Source organism: Heterocephalus glaber, unplaced genomic scaffold (assembly GCF_053883595.1).
Source record: "Heterocephalus glaber isolate CG9 unplaced genomic scaffold, H.glaber_assembly_v1.0 deba00001456, whole genome shotgun sequence".
Taxonomy (NCBI): Eukaryota; Metazoa; Chordata; class Mammalia; order Rodentia; family Bathyergidae; genus Heterocephalus; species Heterocephalus glaber.
The window spans coordinates 2,706,097-2,723,863 of NW_028258304.1; the positions used below are offsets into that span (position 1 = coordinate 2,706,097).

At 42.4% G+C, this 17,767-nt stretch overlaps 1 protein-coding gene and 1 long non-coding RNA gene across 24 annotated transcripts in view; one reads left to right on the forward strand and one right to left on the reverse strand.

The window, feature by feature from the left end:
* Positions 1–52: 52 nt before the first annotated feature.
* Pcbp1 (poly(rC) binding protein 1) lies at positions 53–1,696 on the reverse strand. The gene is given in 1 exon segment (NM_001310232.1): positions 53–1,696. A coding segment is annotated over 1 exon segment (1,068 nt). The 5' UTR covers positions 1,497–1,696; the 3' UTR covers positions 53–428.
* Positions 1,697–1,903: 207 nt separating this feature from the next.
* The window catches only part of LOC147827112 (uncharacterized), a 55,188-nt gene continuing 39,324 nt past the window's right edge, over positions 1,904–17,767 (forward strand). For 7 of the 23 annotated variants that reach the window (XR_015452942.1, XR_015452952.1, XR_015452947.1 and 4 more), the window contains exons 1-5: positions 2,362–3,622; positions 3,713–3,802; positions 6,074–6,205; positions 8,010–8,110; positions 9,406–9,527. This is a non-coding gene — a long non-coding RNA (uncharacterized LOC147827112). The other 16 variants (XR_015452940.1, XR_015452953.1, XR_015452950.1 and 13 more) reach the window with 14 other exon arrangements.

Genomic DNA, 17,767 nt, shown 5'->3' on the forward strand with positions numbered 1-17,767 from the left:
CCGAGCACTTAACACTAAAAGGGAAGGAGGAAAAAAAAGCACCAACAAAGAGTTTAACATAGTAATTCCCAGCTTTTTCAAATATGAAGCATTTTTTAACCAATCCATTTTTAATTCTTAAATTCTTGACATTACAGAACTAAACTGAAATTTATTAACATTCCACTCTTACATTTTTATCGACAAATAAAATCCATGAGCCAAAAAACCCAAAACAAACTAAAAACAAGGAAAAGCTTATAAAACTAAATATGGATCCCAGCATTAACAGCTGAACAGAGAATGTGATTTTTAAATTTTTAGCGGATGATAAGGTGTAGAAACTGAACACTTACAAATTATTTAAAACCTGGAATCACTGACCAGAAATTACACAGTTGGATCATGGGAAAACAGCAGAAGAGGGTTATAAGTGAACCTACACTGTTCTAGCTGCACCCCATGCCCTTCTCAGAGGAAAGCCTGGCATTGATTAGATATTGGGCCAGACTAATGCTGGCAGCCGAGCCAGTAATAGTAACCTGCCTACCAGAAGAGCCTTCAACTGGGTTGGCAATTTTGATCTGGGCCCCAGACATCTGGCGGATCTCATTGATGTTGGCGCCCTGGCGCCCGATTATGCAGCCAATTAAGTTATTTGGAATGGTAAGTTCATGGGTGGTTTGAGTAGATGCATCCAAACTTGCCCAATAGCCTTTCACCTCTGGAGAGCTGGAGTCAATTCCGGCGAATCCGGTCCCGCCGTGCATCATGGCAAAGTGAGACTGTTGTCTTGCCACCTGGTTCAGCTTGGCCAGATCGAGCGGAGAAATGGTGTGTTGTCCTTGAATCGAGTAGGCGTCTAGAGGTGGTCCCTCCAGGTCATGGGTGGCGTGGGGGTAGCCCGCAGCGTCGCTGCAGCGATCTTGGCCGCCCGCGCAGATGACCGGAGAGCTGGCCGGCATGGGCTGGTACGGAATGGTCATGACTCTCCCTTGCGGAGACTGGGAGAGCGTCTCCAGCATGACCAGGCAGATCTGCTTGACACACTCGGTGACAGACTGCGGCACGCCAGCGATGGTGATGGCCCGCTCGGTCGAGTTGGGCAGCATATCCCCCGCCACCTGGACCTGGGCCCCCGTACTCTCGCGGATCTCTTTGATCTTACAGCCGCCTTTCCCAATCAGGGAGCCGCACTGGGTGGCCGGCACCACCAGCCGCAGGGTCACCGGGGGCCTGCTGGCCGCCGTGCTGTTGGTCATGGAGCTGTTGATATCTTCCTCCAGCTTGTCGATAATCATAGCGAAAGCCTTAAAGATGGCATTGGTGGGCCCGGTCAGAGTGATGATTCTCTCCGGGCAGTTTCCCTCCGAGATATTGATCCGCGCGCCACTCTCCTCGCGGATTCTCTTAACCGACTCCCCTTTCTTCCCAATGATGCTTCCTACTTCCTTTCCGTGCATAAGAAGCCGAATGGTGAGAGTCACATTTAGTCCTTCAGTCACACCGGCATCCATGGCGAGCGGAGGGCGGCGTTCGGGGGAGTTGGGCTCGTTACGTGGTCAAGTCTTTGGTGGCTGGCGGGGGGAGGGGAGGTGTAGGCCCAAAACTGCCGGCGCGAGGCGAGCGAGGGCCGCGGGAGCGAGAGGGCGCGGGCGGGAGGCCGCGGCGTCGTCACAGGGGCGGGCGGCGGCGGTGGAGGGGGCGAGCGGGGCCGGGAGCGGCGGGCGGGCGGGTGGGCGAGGGCGCGGCGGTGGCGACTCCGGCGGCAGCCTCGGCGGTCTGGGCGGGGCGGGAAGCCCGCTTTCAACCCCGCGTACCCTCTGACCCCGGAAGTGCTTGCTGCGCAGGACCCCTTGAAAAAAAATGAGGACCCGTCTTTTTTAGGTCACAAGATCGCGCCAATCCCCACACGGTACTTAAAAAAAAAAGCCCTTTTAACACCGCTGTGGCGAATATAATGCCCACGACAGGTGGAAACTGTGAGTCCGGCAAAGTTTTAAAGTGAACTTGTATTTTATTAACTATATCGGCGCTGGCGGGTGACTGAAAATATTAGTACTGCGTATGGGAGACACACATCATTTTCTCGCTTTACCAAAAGGATATGTACGCGGAACGACTTGGGCAGCCCTAGCGGTCACTGCAGGCGGCCTTTGGGACGCCGCGGATTTAAAACGTGCGCGTGAGGTAGCCAGAGCGCATGCGCCAGGGTGTGGGGTTACGGGAGGGGGAGCCGCCGTCTTCCGGGGGGGAGGGGCGGCGAGGCGCGGCTTGATGGGCGGGTGCGCGCGGGCGGGCACGTGGGGCCCTCTCGTCCCTGGCGTCCGGGCGCCCCGCACCACCCCCACCCTTCCCGGCCCCACGCGGCGGTCGGTGAGCTCTAAGACCGAAACCCACCCTCAGCCCTGCCACCGTTGGAGTCGGGGCTTTGCTGTTTTTGCAAAGTGCTGGAAACACCGTCATAAAAAGAATGGCGTCCATTTACATAATGCTTTGTTTGCATTTTGCGGGTTTCTTTTCGGTTAAACCTACAGAAACTCCACCTCCTCCCCTTAATGTTTTAACCTTCACAGTCTTGTCAGGCAGTTGAAATATTAGTCTCTGTGGAGACCTTATTCACAGCAGCGCGGAACAAGGTTTTAGGGGTTACTGCGGGTTTTCCCGCGCGGTCTGCTCTCCCGCAGCTGCCTTTCGGGCCTACTCGCTCTTGGCGCAGCCGCCGCGCCCCACTTTTTCCAGGGGCGGACCCGCCATCTTGGACAGCCTTTCCTGCCTTGTTTCTCCCGCTAGGAAATGCCAGTCGAGACACTGCCGAGGAAGCTGGGGTTACTGCCCCTTCCCCTTCCTCCTTAGGCTAAGCCAGACGAGAGCAGGTCGTGCGAGCAAGGTGTTTTAAAATCCCGCAGAACGACTAACGTGGCGCTCCTCCGCCTACCCTCCATTCCTTCCCCGCGGGGGTGGCCGCCATGTTTATTGAACACAAAATGGCGACACGTGGCCTGGATACGTCGCTAACGAGAAGTTGGGGTCGACCCGAAAGCTTTCGAACGCGCCCCTTCCTTCCTACTGCCGCACCGCGTGTTTCATGATCTTTCCACGATAAAACCTGGCAGCCTGGGTCGAAGCTCGCCCCAGTTTGATGCTTCCCTGTACCCCTTAATTTGTGACGGAAGTATGAATAAGTAAAATGCAGGCACAATATTGACCTCTTTTTGAATTTAATAATGGATACTGGGGGACAGTACTAAGAAAAATTTTTTTAATTAATAAATTTATTTTTTTTTAATTTTTGGTACTGGGGATTGAACTCCGGTCCTTGCGCTTGCACAGCAGAACGGCCAAACCACTGAGCTAAATCCCTGGCCCCAATACTAAGAAAATTTTAGCCCTCACCCCCAGTACCAAAGCATTTAGTAATTTAAGGAATGAGATGGGAAATTGCTTTCTCAGACCTCAGGTACAGGCTATTATGCTGGAGATAGCAAGATACAGTTTTATGCACTCTTCTAAAAGAAGCTTGCTAATATGAAGAGAGTAGGATACTCAGACGACTTTCTCACCAGCCAACTGGCCAGTGACCTGCAGTTGACCACTATTGGTGCTCATTTTTATATTCTAGAAGAGACAGATCTTATGCTAGGTGTTATACTTCGCAGTATTTTAAATTTTTGCCCCAGCCCCAGAGGCCGTATTATCATATCTGAATTTTTTTTTTTTTTTTTTTTAACAGAGGAAGACACTTAAACCTAGAGAGATGAGGTGACTAATTCAAGGTCACACAGTGTTGGGACTGGAATCCAGAACTTCTGATTTCCTGCTGGTGAGCATGTTTTTCAGATGATTCTGTAAATCAGGATTTTTTTTTTCTCTTTGGGTACCTGGGATCAAACTCAGGATGTTAGCCAGGCAGGCGCGGTGCTGCTGAGCTACATCCTTGTCCCTAAATCAGGATTTTAGAATTTAAATGCTCTTTTCAGCGGTTAGGTGAGCCCCTGAGGGTTAAAGAAACCCCTTGGGTAACCCTTTGTTGTGTAGTCAGCCCCATTTGTATCTGGAAACTTCCATTTTTTTTGCTGATGTGACACCTGTATGAGCTGAACTGTTACTTTATGGGGTGTCTGGATGAAGATAGGCAGAAGTGATTCAGCCCTGCCCAAAGGCTCCGGTATGTGTCATTCTGGCCTTGTCTGTAGCTCATTTGAGACTACCTGGCTCTGGGGAAGTGGACAGTTTTTTATATGACTCATTACTTCTTTCAGCTGTTCACGTGCTTGATTCCTGTCTTTTGCACCCCAATCCCCTAACAAAAAAATAAATTATTTTACTTTGATGAGACTCCATGTCTCTGTAAATATTGACAATATGACAGAGTTTAGAAAAATCATAGTCTGTGGACTCTTCGATGTTACACATAACTAGTGGGCATGATGACATACCTACCTTAACAGCTCTCCTCGTGTGGGTGGTATCAGAGATGGAGAGTAGGGCTTTTTCTTTTAACTTACATTCATATCATGTATCAAATTTCCTAAAGTGCTTTCACATTTTATATAACTCTGCAAGCAGTTTTAATAGATATATACATAATGAGGATGGCAATATACCCCTAAGTGCTTAGAGTGTGGTAGGACTGTTGTAAATATTAGTCTGTTAGTCTATATTAGTGGCTCTTACATTTTTGCTTTTTTTGTTTGTTTTTTTTTGGTACCAGGGATCGAACTCGGGTCCTTGTGCTTGCACAGCAGGCAGCGAAAACACTGAGCTAAATCCCCAGCCCATGGCTCTTACATTTTTAAAAGCAAGCTACTATGAGAAATAAATTTTAGGGCCGAGGATTTAGCTCAGTGGTGCTGCCACCAGCCCCACAAGTACAAGGTTCCAAGGTCCCAAGATCGATCCCAGGGACCAAAAAAAAAGAAATTTTTTTACATTATGACTCAGTTTTTATAACATTTTTGTAAAACATTACTTATTACTACATGCAGTGTACTCTGGAATTTTCTGTTCACTTCTCTATGTTAAAAGAAAAAGGGGGCCATTTTAACTAATGTGATTAGAAAATGCATTAGTAGGTTGTGAGAAATATGTGCATTTAATCCTCACACAGTTTCCTGAAATGAGTGGTGATATTTCCATTTTTACGTAAGTACAGATAGGAAGTACAGTTAGGTGAAGGAATTTGTCTGAGATCACGTAAAGTGATAAAGTAAGGATTTGAATGTAGGCAATCTGAATGTAGAGACTGCATACTTAACTAAGATAGATCTGGCCGGGGATTTAGCTCAGTGGTTCCGCATCCTGCCTCCCAAGTGCAAGGACCTGAGTTCGATCCCCGGTACCAAAAAAAAAAAAAAAAGATAGATGTGGTCTCTGCGGAGACCCTTGTCATATAGAGAGAGTAAAATAAGGACTTAAAATATTAATATTAAAAAGGACACGAGGACTCAGTTGTATATAATTGAGAGGTACCCTCATTGAAAGCATTCTAGTTCTCTAAATCTTAAAATTTTACCCATTAGTTCTATTTTAATTGACTATTTTTTTTTGTTTCTTTAAAAGAAAATTTAATCCCATACCCCCAAGCTTGACTATTTCAGTCGTTTTCTACCTATTATTTCCTTGATTTCCTTTTACTTGAGTACCTCTGGGACTCAGTACAGTTCCATAGGGAATTCTTCCCTTGCTCAGCTTCCCCAGCTTTCTGCCTCTTTTCTTATCTCATAATCCTATTTCCCTCATTCAGTGGTCCACATTTTGCTGCTGATTACTTTGTATAGTGATGTTTTTAGGTGTAGAAATGTGCTGTATAGGTCACAGTGCCTTGGATAATACTGTAATCTGTCAAAGAGGGGTGTAGACTTTGGAATCCAAGTCTCTTAACCCCAGCCGTGTGACTAGCTGTGAGACTTCTATAACTTATCTGGGCCTCAGTTTTCCCATCTGTAAAACAAAATATTACATGATCTTTAAGTTCTCCCCTAAATCTATCTAGAGAGAGATATCGTTTGATGACCTTGGATATTTATTCCTGGGGAGTGGGTTCATATAAACATTTTATTCACTTTTGGCAAATTCTTATTCCTTTCCTCAGACTGCACTATCTTGTGAATTCTATACCACTCATTTTATAGATGAAGCCCCTGAGATATGAAACAGACTGAATACTCACTGCCCCACCCCTGGAGCCTCACACATGACTCTTCTCCCATTCAAGTGACCACAGGTTGGTGAAGGGGTGTAACAAGACTGGGAAGGTGAGTCAGGCTTAGACTTTGGAAATTGAACGTCTGGATTCATACTTCATTCAGAGGAATGATGTTTGTTTCCTGTTATGTTAGTGGTATGTTATGTAAAACCTTCTGAAGTGATTTTATGTTACTTGTTTAATCATCTCCGACAGTTTTTTTTTTTTCAGTACCAGGGATCAAACTCAGGACATTGTGCTTGCGAGGTAGGCATGGTGCCACTGAGCTAAATCCCTGGCCCCATCTCAGACAATTTTGCCAGTTTACAGAAGAACTATCTTGGGTGAGAGGCATGAGGTGACTTGTCCAAGGTTACACAATTTGTCAGGACCTGGGCTAGATCTTTTTTTTTTTTTTTTTTCCGGTACCAGGGAATTGAATTCAGGTCCTTGCGCTTGAGCAGCAGGTGGTGAAACCACTGAGCTAAATCCCCGGCTCTGGGCTAGGTCTTTTGATTCCTAGTTTTGAATTGTTTCTTTCCTGGACTTCTGATGGCTGTGGCATGGACTTTGACATGTGGAATGACTTTACCCTAAATGTTTTTTTTGTTGTTTTTGTTATGTTTTGTGTTTTGGAGACAAGGCCTTGCTATGTGGTTCAGGCTGGCTTCAAACTCACTATATAGCTCAGCCTGACCTCAAACTGAGCTATCCTCCTGCCTCAGGCTCCTGAGTGCTGGGATCATGGGTGTGTGCCACCAACCCTGGCATACTTTAAATTTAAAATGCCTCCTAGCCAGTGTTTGTTTTTCTATTCTTGACATATGTTCCAGTTACCTTAGGCTCCTTTCTTAGTTTAAGAGAATCTCTTCTCCCTTGTTCTCTAATGTTTACATTTATGAGTTTGGGGGCTGGGGATTTAGCTCATTGGTGCCACCACCTGCCTCACAAGCACAAGGTCCCAGGTTCCATTCCGGTACCAAAAAAAAAAAGATACATTTATGAGTTTGGAATGGAGTGGGGATAATTCCTTAGTGAGACTCTTTAAATTTTGAGGGAATAGGGAATATATTTCTCTAACCTACCTGGCCCAGAAGTATATTATAACTATTTAAATTTGCCGTACTAATGTGCAGAATTTTTTAGAAAATACTGCTTCACTTTTTTCTCCACTTTCAGATTTTTCTACCTATCTCTCTATTATTTAAAATAATAATAAATTGGGCTGGGGATTTGGCTCAGTGGCACTGTGCCCGCCTTGAAAGCACAAGATTCTGAGTTCAATCCCCAGCAGTGAAAAAGAAACAAAAACAATTAAATAATAGTAAATTGAAGGGTCCTTTTTCCTATTACATTCTAGGCTACTATAGCCTAGAAACATATTTTAACCATTTTGGAGATAGTAACAAGTTGTCCTCGTCCTGTACTGCTGTTAGAAGGTCACTTATTATCTTCCTGAGAAACAAAAGGAATACATTGGTGTAGTTTGCAGAAGTAACCAGGAAATATAGCAACATCCTTGGCCATTGAACAAAGCAATACCCAAGGCCCCACTTCTGCCTGAAATAAGGTATGCAAAAGATGGCAAAGGAAAGTAAAAGGAAAAGTATAGAAAGTGAGGAAGGAAAAAATAAGAAAAGAACCAAGGTAAAATCAAGGTAGAGAGGCGAATACAAGAGTGAAGAGAACAATCCAGAAGTCCATCATTACCTCTCCCTGCCATGGTTTGAGAAGCATAGGCTGCTGTCTTGCATCAAAGAAGAGTAGCTGGTGTGAGGATGACTCCTGAGTTGATCTTGGGTAACGTGCTTTGTTTTTTGTTTTTTTTTTTTTGGTACTGCAGATCAAACTCAGGACCTTGCTCTTGAGAGGCAGGTGGCGGCACCATTGAGCAAATCCCTGGCCCCATGTGCTTCTTTTTCAATCATCTGTTTCCATTATCAGGTAGGGGAAAATTTATTTTTTTCCACTCTCAGCTGGGATAGGATTAGGTGCCAATAATTTTAATATTAACCAGAATTTCGTTGATTTGTCAGGGAAAGTGTGTTAAAAAATCACGGAAGGTAGTGTAAGTCAGAGTCTGTTCAGTCACTCAATAATTACTGATTGTTTGTCCAGACACTGAGGATGTAAGAATGGATGCAATCCTATCCTTTTCCTCCAGATGTTTATGGTCTAGACAGACCAGTAACAGCACAGTATTAAGCAGTGGGATATGAGTTAGCAGCGGGTATAATGGCAGTACAGATAGGGGCCTTAGTGTAGCCTGGGGCAAGTTCTGAGAAAGTTGTCAAGATAGGTTGGGTTTCTGAGTCCCAAACGTAAGGCGGTGGAGCGCTGGAGAGGAGGGTATTCTGTTGGAGCAAAGGCCTAAAGGGAGAGCACAGTCTATTCAGAGGTCACAGCCACTTCAGGAAGGTGTGAAGGAATATCTGATTTTTTAGTGATTTTTGTTTTACTACCTCAATACTATGGATTATTATTATTTAAGACAGGGTCTTGCTATGTGGCCCAGGCTGGCCTTGAACTCTTGATCCTCTTACCTCAGCCTCCTGAGGGCTGGGATTATAGTCATGTACCACCATGCCTGTCTTAATACTGTTGATTATTGAGACTTGATTATGCTTGCTAGAGCACAGAAAATTAAAGTTCTTATTTTGGAGCAGTATTCTCTTTTAAAATGAATACACCACTTGTCGGGCATGTAATCCCAGCATTTGGGAGGCTAAGGGAGGAGTATCAGGAGTTTGAAGCCAGTCTGGATGACACAGGGAGACCCTGTCTCAAAAGAAAAGTTACCAGAAATTGTACTTCCTATCTAGAGATTCTAAAGAGAAAATGTAAATGGCACATGACCTTTGAATTAGCAAACAATTGGTAATCCACTGTTTAGTAAGAGAAAGTGCAGTAGGGTAAGGTGGTGTACATCTGTAATCCCAGCCACTTGGGAGGCTGAGGCAGGCAAATCACTTGAAAGTTTGAGACCAGTGGGACACACCTGTAATCGCAGCTCTTGGCAGGCTGAGCCAGGAGGATCACCACAAGTTCAAGGCCAGCCTGAACTACATAGTGAGACCCTGTCTCAAAAAACAAAAACAAAAAAAAAAAAAAAAAAAAAGAGAGAGAGAGAAAAGAACGAAGGAAGGAGGAAGGAGATGGCAGTGCTGTGAACAGTATATCCCTCTGTCATCCCACTTTTGAATCTGATTCTTTTTGTGTGTTTTTGTTTTTTGAGACAGGGCCTTACTATGTAATTCAGGATGGCCCTGAACTGGCAGTGATCCTCTTGCTCAGCCTCCTGAGTGCTGGGATTACAGGCATGTGCTACTGAACCCAGCCAGAATCTAATTATGTTTTACAGGTGAGTGTGTGCATGTGTGCATATAGAAATTTAGGGTCTTTTTTGGTCCCAGGGATCAAACTCAGGACCTTGCACTTTTGAGGCAGGTGGTGGCACCACTGAGCTAAATTCCTGGCCCTAGGTTCTTTGTTTTGCTGGTTAGGATGTTTGAGTTAGGAGGAAAAGGAGTTGAAGAATAACTGCTACTTTATGGCAGAACAAAAGAAATAATATTTAAATAGCTCATTTCTCTGATCCCACCTACTGAGCACAAATAAGACATAGAGACTTTGATTCAGAGAGATAGTTAACTTCAATCAGACAACGCATTTGTTCAACATTATTCACTGTGTAAAACCTGCTATGTCCAGATTAAGAGCATTGATTTTTGTTTTTCTTTTTTTGAGACATGGATATAGCTGTAGTAAAAGAAACCCTAGTAGGGCTGGGGATTTAGCTCAGTGGTTCCGGTGCCTGCCTTGCAAGCGCAAGGTCCCGAGTTTGATCCCCAATACCAAATAAAAGAAACCCTAGTGTATTCATTGGACAACACTGTGACTTTACCAAGATTAAAAGAAAAAAAATGATAAGCATGAAATAAGAAAAAGCTTACAAAATAGCACATAGATTCAGTGATTGTTTCTCAGCCATCTTTTTATTGGTCTTTTTTTTTTTTTTGGTACTAGGGATCGAACTCAGGACCTTCTGCTTTTAAGGCAGAACTGTTGAGCTAAATCCCCGGCCCAAGTATTGTTATCCCCCCCCACACACTTGTTTTTCTGTCAGCCATCTTCTTTATTGACCTCTTAGTAGCATTTGACAGTGCCTCCTTGCACCCTAGCTTCACTTGGCTTTTAGGAAGCAACTCCCTTGGCTCTTTTTCTACCTTCTTTCTTTTTTTCCCCCCTTCTTGCTTCCCCTTATCAGTGAAAGAGTACTCAGAGCAATCCTTGGATCCCTCTACCCTCATTTCCTGGTGCTGTCTTTCAAGCCTTTCAGCACCACGTATAACCTGATGATTCTTGAGTTTGTCCTCCCCAGAAGTTTACTCATTTTTTTCCTCGCTGTGCTGGGAACCTGTCACTGCATTGCACCCTAGCCCAGGTTATTGTGGGGTTTTTTTTGGTACCAGGGCACAGCAGGCGGCAAAACCACTGAGCTAAATCCCCGGCCCACAGGTTATTGTTTTGATCATCCTTATCCTCAGTTCCTAGAACAGTACCTAGAACATAAGATTGAATTAATACATTTATTCAATTTTTAATCAAAATAATATTCAATGTATAGAGGATTGTACATCACGTAATGTAGGGAATATCTGTATGAGTAAGATAGTGTTCCTGTCTTCAAGTTTCTTAGAGCCTACAAAATGCAGTGCTCTCCAGCAGGATAAGTGCTACATAATTCTGGATTTGGGGAGATAAGGACTGCTGTATAAGGGTGTATCTATCAGCACAGGCAGCATCCTGGTTTGTCAGGCTGACCAATAATTTGCACTCTTTCTGGGAGTGTGGAATTGATGATAGCTCACTGCGTTGCTGGCTTTGTAGGTCAGTTCCTGATTGGTCTTGCCTTGTTAGAGCAGTGTTGTTCTGAAGAGTTTCTTAAAAATACCTGCCTGGCACTTTGTTGTTTTTTTTTTTTGCAGCACTGGGGATCAAAGTCAGGACCTTGTGCTTTTGAGGCAGGCATGGCACCACTGAGATAAATCCCTGGCAAAAATCCCATTTTTGATCTTCGTTCTTTTTGTGTATCTTCTGTGTACTTTCTAACACAAGCACTGCATCTCAGGATAAGTGAGTTTACCAACTTTACTCTCCCTTGTTTCCAAAAGTTCTATTCTAGTAACTCTGGCCATCTGCTAACTAACTATGTGGTCTTGAACCTTGCTGAAGCTCAGTTTCTGGACCTGTCATGTAGAGATAATGACAAATAATACCCATCTTTCTTTTTGTGAGGATTAAGTGATGAAAATATCAATTCCTAGAATAGGAGAGTGGAAAGAGGAAGAGGGTACAGGACTGATCATATGATTTTTAGTAAATACTGTATTCTCTGCCTAATTTTAAAAAATTTAAATTAAGTATTATGTTTTCTTCTCTAATTTGAGTAATAAATACTGCATTTTTAAAAAACCATTTAAAAAACAAATACTTTAGCGCTGGGTAGCGGTGCATGCCTATAACTCCAGCTGGTCAAGGAGGCTGAAATGGGAAGATCAGTTGAGTCCACGAGTTCAAGACCAGCTTAGGCAACACAGTTAGCAAGCTGGGCTCAGTTTCCAAATTTTTGGCACATCCAAAGCATCACAGCCAGAAGCTAGTAGAACATATGCCTTCTCTCCATCAGCCCTGATCAGGGCATCAGCCTTGGTCACACTGTGTCATAGAGCTTTTTCATAGTCTGTCTGATCTGGTACTTGTTGGCTTTGACAGCCACAGTGAGCATAAGGGTATTGTCTTCTGTCTTCATAGTTGATTCTGCAGTCAGGGGGAGCTTGATGATGGCTTGTGAAGCTTGTCTCTCCTGGGGGTGCTCTTCTGAAGGTATTTGGGTTGCCTCCAGAGCTGCTGTGTCTTGGGCTGCTGGAAGTTGGGTGATAGGCATATCTTTTTGGGGCTGTGGAAACTTTAGCAGTGCCTAGTTGCCATTCAAAGCCTTTGGGAAGGGCAGGAACTTCCTTTGCTTTCAGTGTTATTTTAGTGAAAAGGCTCTATATAGCTTATTATAGAGTAGAGATTTGTAATAAATATTTCCCTGAATCTCTACCCAGATTCTTTAAAAAAAATTTTTTTTTGTACCAGGGATCATTCTCAGGACCTTGTGCTTGCGAGGCAGGTGTGGTGCTGCTGAGCTACATCCTGGCCCTATTCTTATCTGTATTGCATGAAGATGTTGAAATATTAGAACCCCACTTTTGGTAGCTAAGTAGAAAAACTCTTTTCTTTTAGGTGAAATTGGAACTCATGAAGCAGTAATCATTGGGAGAGGTTCAGAGAAGTGTTCAATGATGATGAGAATAGTAATAGCAATGGCTAACTTTGATGAACCATGCATTGTGCCAAGCACTTTATGCGCATTGTCCTATTGTAACAGCATGATAAATACGTGATGCTGACACTATGAAGAGCAGAGCAGTGTAGGAGTAAAGAGCATAGTCTTTTGAACCAGATCTCTTACACTGGCATCTTAGTTTTGCCATTATTGACTGTGTAGCTTTGAATAAGAAAGCTGTGCCTCATTTTCTTCATCTGTATGTGTAAAATGAAGGTACTAGTAAGTACCTGCCTCATAAGGTTGTTGTGACATTTAAATGACATAGTTATTTAGTTTAGCATAGTGCTTGGCACATAGAAAGTTATTTTCAAATGTCACCTGTTATAATTAATATAGTTCTCATTTGGGCTGGGGATTTAGCTCAGTGGTTTCACCACCTGTTACTTAAGTGCAAGGACCTGAGTTTGATCCCCTGGACCAAAAGAAAAAAAAAAAAGTTCTCATTTAACAGCTGGAAAAACAAAGTCTTGGAGAGAAGTAATTTGGTTAAATCACACAGCATATAAATGATGAAACTAGAGTTTGTAACTAGGGAGGTCAAATTTCAGAGCTTTAACTCTTCAGTGTTACACTGCATCACTTAGGTTGAGGGAAAGAGACTGGACAAGAATTCCATCTTGTTGGATTTGAGGTGGGTGTTGGTATAAAGTACAGCTTTGCCAGGTATGGGTGGCTGGAATTCCAGCTGTCTGGTAGGCTGAGGAAGGAGGATTGCAAATTTGAGCCCAGCCCTGGCAACTTAGCAATTTAGCAAGACCCTCTCAATATAAAAAATAAAAAAGGGCTGGGCTGGGAATGTAGCTCAATGTGAAGTTCCTGGTTTCAGTCCCTAATAACACACACACACACACACACACGCACGCACGCACGCACGCGCGCGCACACGGACAATCTTGGTTTCGGACCTTCTTAACTTCATTTGTGATCTTAAGCATCTTACCACCAAAGAATATGCCTCAATTCTCTGAATTGATTCTTTCCTAGATTCAGAGAAATTAATAAATGATAGATTAGTTATAGTCTCATTCTACTGAAGGATTGTGTGTTCTCTGGACCAGGGAATACAGTTAAGTAAACACATGTATCTTAGTACTTTTTGAACTAGAAAAAGTAATTTGTCTGCTCTCTCATTGTGGTTACCTCTTTTCTTAATACAACTAGTAATGATACACATTGAGAACTTTCATGGTTTGTACTTTACATGGATTATGTAATTTAATCCTTTTTATTTCTTTGGGACAAGGTCTCACAGTGTATCTTTGGCCAGCCTCCAACTCAAGATCCTCCTGCCTCAGTCTCCCAAGTAGCTGGGATTACAGGTGTGTGCCACCATTCCTGGCTTCATTTAATCCTTAAAATAACCTAATAGTCTAATTTGTTTTACTCTTGTTTTATAGAGCCAAACTTACTTAGCAAGTAAGTTAGCAAGTAAGTAGTTAGCAAACTTACTTCAAGTCACACTAAACGGTAGAGCTGGGATTTGAATGAGTTGGCCTGGTTCCAGAGTCCATGTGCTCTCGTGCTTCTGATTTTCTCTAACCTGTGTAAAATAGGTAGTATAGGTTGAGTATCCTTTCATTAAAATGCCTAAGACCGGAAATGTTTCAGATTTTGGAGTATTTTAGATTTTGGAATATTTGCAGAGATTTTACCAGTTAATCATCTCTAAAATGAAAATCCAAACTCCAAAGCCTAAAACTCAGAAGTTGCTCAGCGTAGTGCAGCATGATGGCATGTACCCGAAATCTCAACATTCTGGGAGGCTGAGGCGGGAGGATTGTAAGTTCAAGCTTGGGCAACTTAGCGAGACCTATTTTAAAGTAACAAATATATGGGCCGGGAATTTAGCTCAGTGGTTTGACCGCCTGACTTGCAAGCACAAGGTCCTGAGTTCAATGCCCCAGTACAAAAAAAAAAAAAAAAAAATCAAAGTAACAAATATAAAAAGGGATAGGGATATAGCTCAGTGTGAAGACCCTGGGTTCAGTTGCAGTACCACAAACAAACGAACCAACTGACCAAATCAACCACAATACCTGTACAGATTGAGGTATTTATTTTTGTTTTACAGTACTGGGGATTGAACCCAGGGTTTTCACACTGAGTTTCATCCCCAGCCCTTCTTTTTTATTTTGAGACAGGGTCTTGCCAAGTTGCCCAGGCTGGGCTCAAACTTGTGATCTTCCTGTCTCAGCTTTCTAGAGTGCTGGGGTTATAGGAATGCACCACCATACTTGGTTAGGCTGTGTGGTTTACGAGGTAGCAGGGCCATTTTGTTTTTTCCACTACAGAAAAGGAAAATTTTGACCTCTGGACTAGGAATAAGGAGGGCTTGTCTTGACCTTATCATCAACTTATGTCCAGGTCATCATTTTTCTTAGCCTTGTTGTCCTCATGTATGAAACAAAGGAGTTGCTCTAGAAGGTCTCAGAGGTCTCTTCAAACTCTGATGTTTTGTGATCTTAGTAAGAGGAATAACACTTCTCAGCCCCTTGAGTTAGGAGCATTTGTATTTGTGAAGCCTTTAGAGGATCTTCTTCATACAGGAAAAAATGCCAATTTCTAGGGCAAGAGATGAGCTGCCTTTCTGAAGAAGGTAGGCTGAACTTTTTTTTTGAGGCTGGTTGCCAAGGGAACTCAACCTGTGGTCAGCAACAGGCAGGAATGCTTTGCGAGAAGCTTGAGTACAGATAACTAAAACAGGGTTTAGTCCCTGCTTCCTTCTAACCCTTCAACTACCTTTCCTTTTCATTTTCAGTCTGCTGATTTTGAACACTTCCATGTTTAGGACACTGTTTTAACTAAAGTAGCATATCATTTATCCTCATAGAAATCATACAAATCTTATGAGAATAAGGGTTCTTTATATAAATTTACAGATAATGTAACTGAAGTGAATAGAGTTAAATAGTTTGTCCACATTTACTCAAGTAGAAAACAGATCTGTGCTTTTAGCCACTACATTATATTGCCTGGGTAAATAAAAACAATAATAAGATGAAACAGGACTCTTTAGTTACTTATTAGTATTTGTTTGCTTGTTTTGTATTTGTTTTATTTGAGTGGTAGACCCTTGGAGTTGGAAAGAGCCATTGAAATAATTTAGTATAATCTCCTTGTCTCCAGGAATGTTTTCTATTTTCCCCCTGACAGGCGATCATCTAAATTCTCTTAGAATACCTCAGTTGATGGGGGAGTGCATCACTTCCTGAAGGTGTTATTTTATTGTTGAATAGCCATCATTGGCAGAAAATTATTCTTTTGAACTGAACTCTTAATTGATATTTCTAATTAATTTTAGGTCTGTCCCCTGGAACCATGCAGGATAAATATAATTCATCTTTTGCATGCCAATCTTGTGAACTTTTGAAGAAATCTTTCTATTTATAAGGCATATTTTCAGTTTCCTTAAAACATGACATTGTAAAGATCAGTCTTCACAAAAGCAATTTTTACGTGTCACTACTTTGCAAATACAGCCTAACAAAGCAGTGCTTAACTTATGGTACAAAGTGGGCCTTTCCTATAACCTTGGAAAATGGATAACAGTGTGGTAAGTCTTTCAACTGCAGTTTGTAGACTCCTCCTCTTGTAATTTCTAGGATGGCAGGCTGCAGTTCCACATAGTACTCGTGTTAGAACTCACAAAATGGCTGGAAGTTTATCCGGGCACTTGATGAACTGCATTACTTCATCAGGCCACTAGGTGATGAACAATGAGCAAACCCAGACTGTCAGGGACTGTTTTGTCCAGGACAATTTCTCTTTATAATTGAAAAGCTATCAGAAGTCATCTGGTGCAACCTAATTAAAAGGTTTTTGGGGGGGAAGGCGGAGAAGGGGAATGTATTTCTAATATCCTTTGTCTTTCCTGGCTTTGTTCTCATTTTAAATACTAATTTGGCTGAGATATTTCTTTGAGTGATTTTTATAGAAGAGGGCATGAGCAGAGTTTATATATCAGTTTTTTAAAAATTTCATTTTTGCAGTTTTGAGGATTGAACCCAGGGCCTTTGCATTGAGCTTTATCTCCTGTAGCCCCTCTCCTTTTTTTTTTTTTTTAAAAAAATTTGAGACAGAGTCTCACTAAGTCATTAAATTGACCAGGCTGGGCTTGAACTTGCCATCCTTCTTCCTCAGCCTCCTAGAATGTTGGGATTTCAGGTATGTGCCACCATGCCCACCTGAACTTATTTTTTATTTTTTTAACTTATTTTTTAATTGTTACATAAAAATACAAAAATCATACGTATTTGTATATGGTGTGCCATGTAATGTTTGAATACATGTGTACATTGTATAACATTTAAATCAATTTAAAGATATTTATCCTCTTGAATATTTATTATTTCTTTATGGTGAAAATAATCACCTGTAGCTTTTTGAAATATACAGTACATTATTGATATCTGTAATATCCTACTGTATAATTAGCACACTAGAAATTTGAGTGTGCATGTGTGTGTATGTGTGTATGAGATAGTGGAGATTGAACCTAGGGATTTGCTCATGCTAGTCTAGCACTCTTTATCACTGAGTTACATTTCCAGCCCTTTAAAAAAGTATTATTTTATTTTGAGATAAAGTCTTGCTAAGTTGTCCAGACTGGCTTGGAACTTGTGATCCTTCTGCCTCAGCCTCCTAAGTAGCTGGGATTACAGATGTGTGCCACTGCCGTTGGTTATGGCAGAACTTCTTACTCCTGTCTAACTGCTGTTACTTAGTACCTGCTGACCAGCCTCTCTCTATCCGGCACTCCCTTTGCTCTCCTTGGACTCTGATAACCATCATTCTGTTTTTTACTTCCATGAGATCAACTTTTTTATTTTTCAAATTCCACATATGAGTGAGTTCATGCAGGACTTGTCTTTCTGTTCCTAGCTTATTTCATTTAGCATAATGACCTCTGGTTCTGTCCATGTTGTTGCTAATGACAGGATTTTAAAAAGATTTAATTTTTTTTTTTTTTTGGTACTGGGGATCGAACTCGGGTCCTTACACTTGCACAGCAGGCAGAGAAACCACTGAGCTAAATCCCCGGCCCTAAGATTTAATTTTTTTTAAGACTGATTAGTATTCTATTGTCCATGTGATCTATACTTTATCCTTTCATTAGTTGGTGGACGCTTAGGTTGTTCCATTTCTTGACTATTGTAAATAGTACTGCAATAAATGTGAGGATGTACATGTATCTTCTTCCAGTT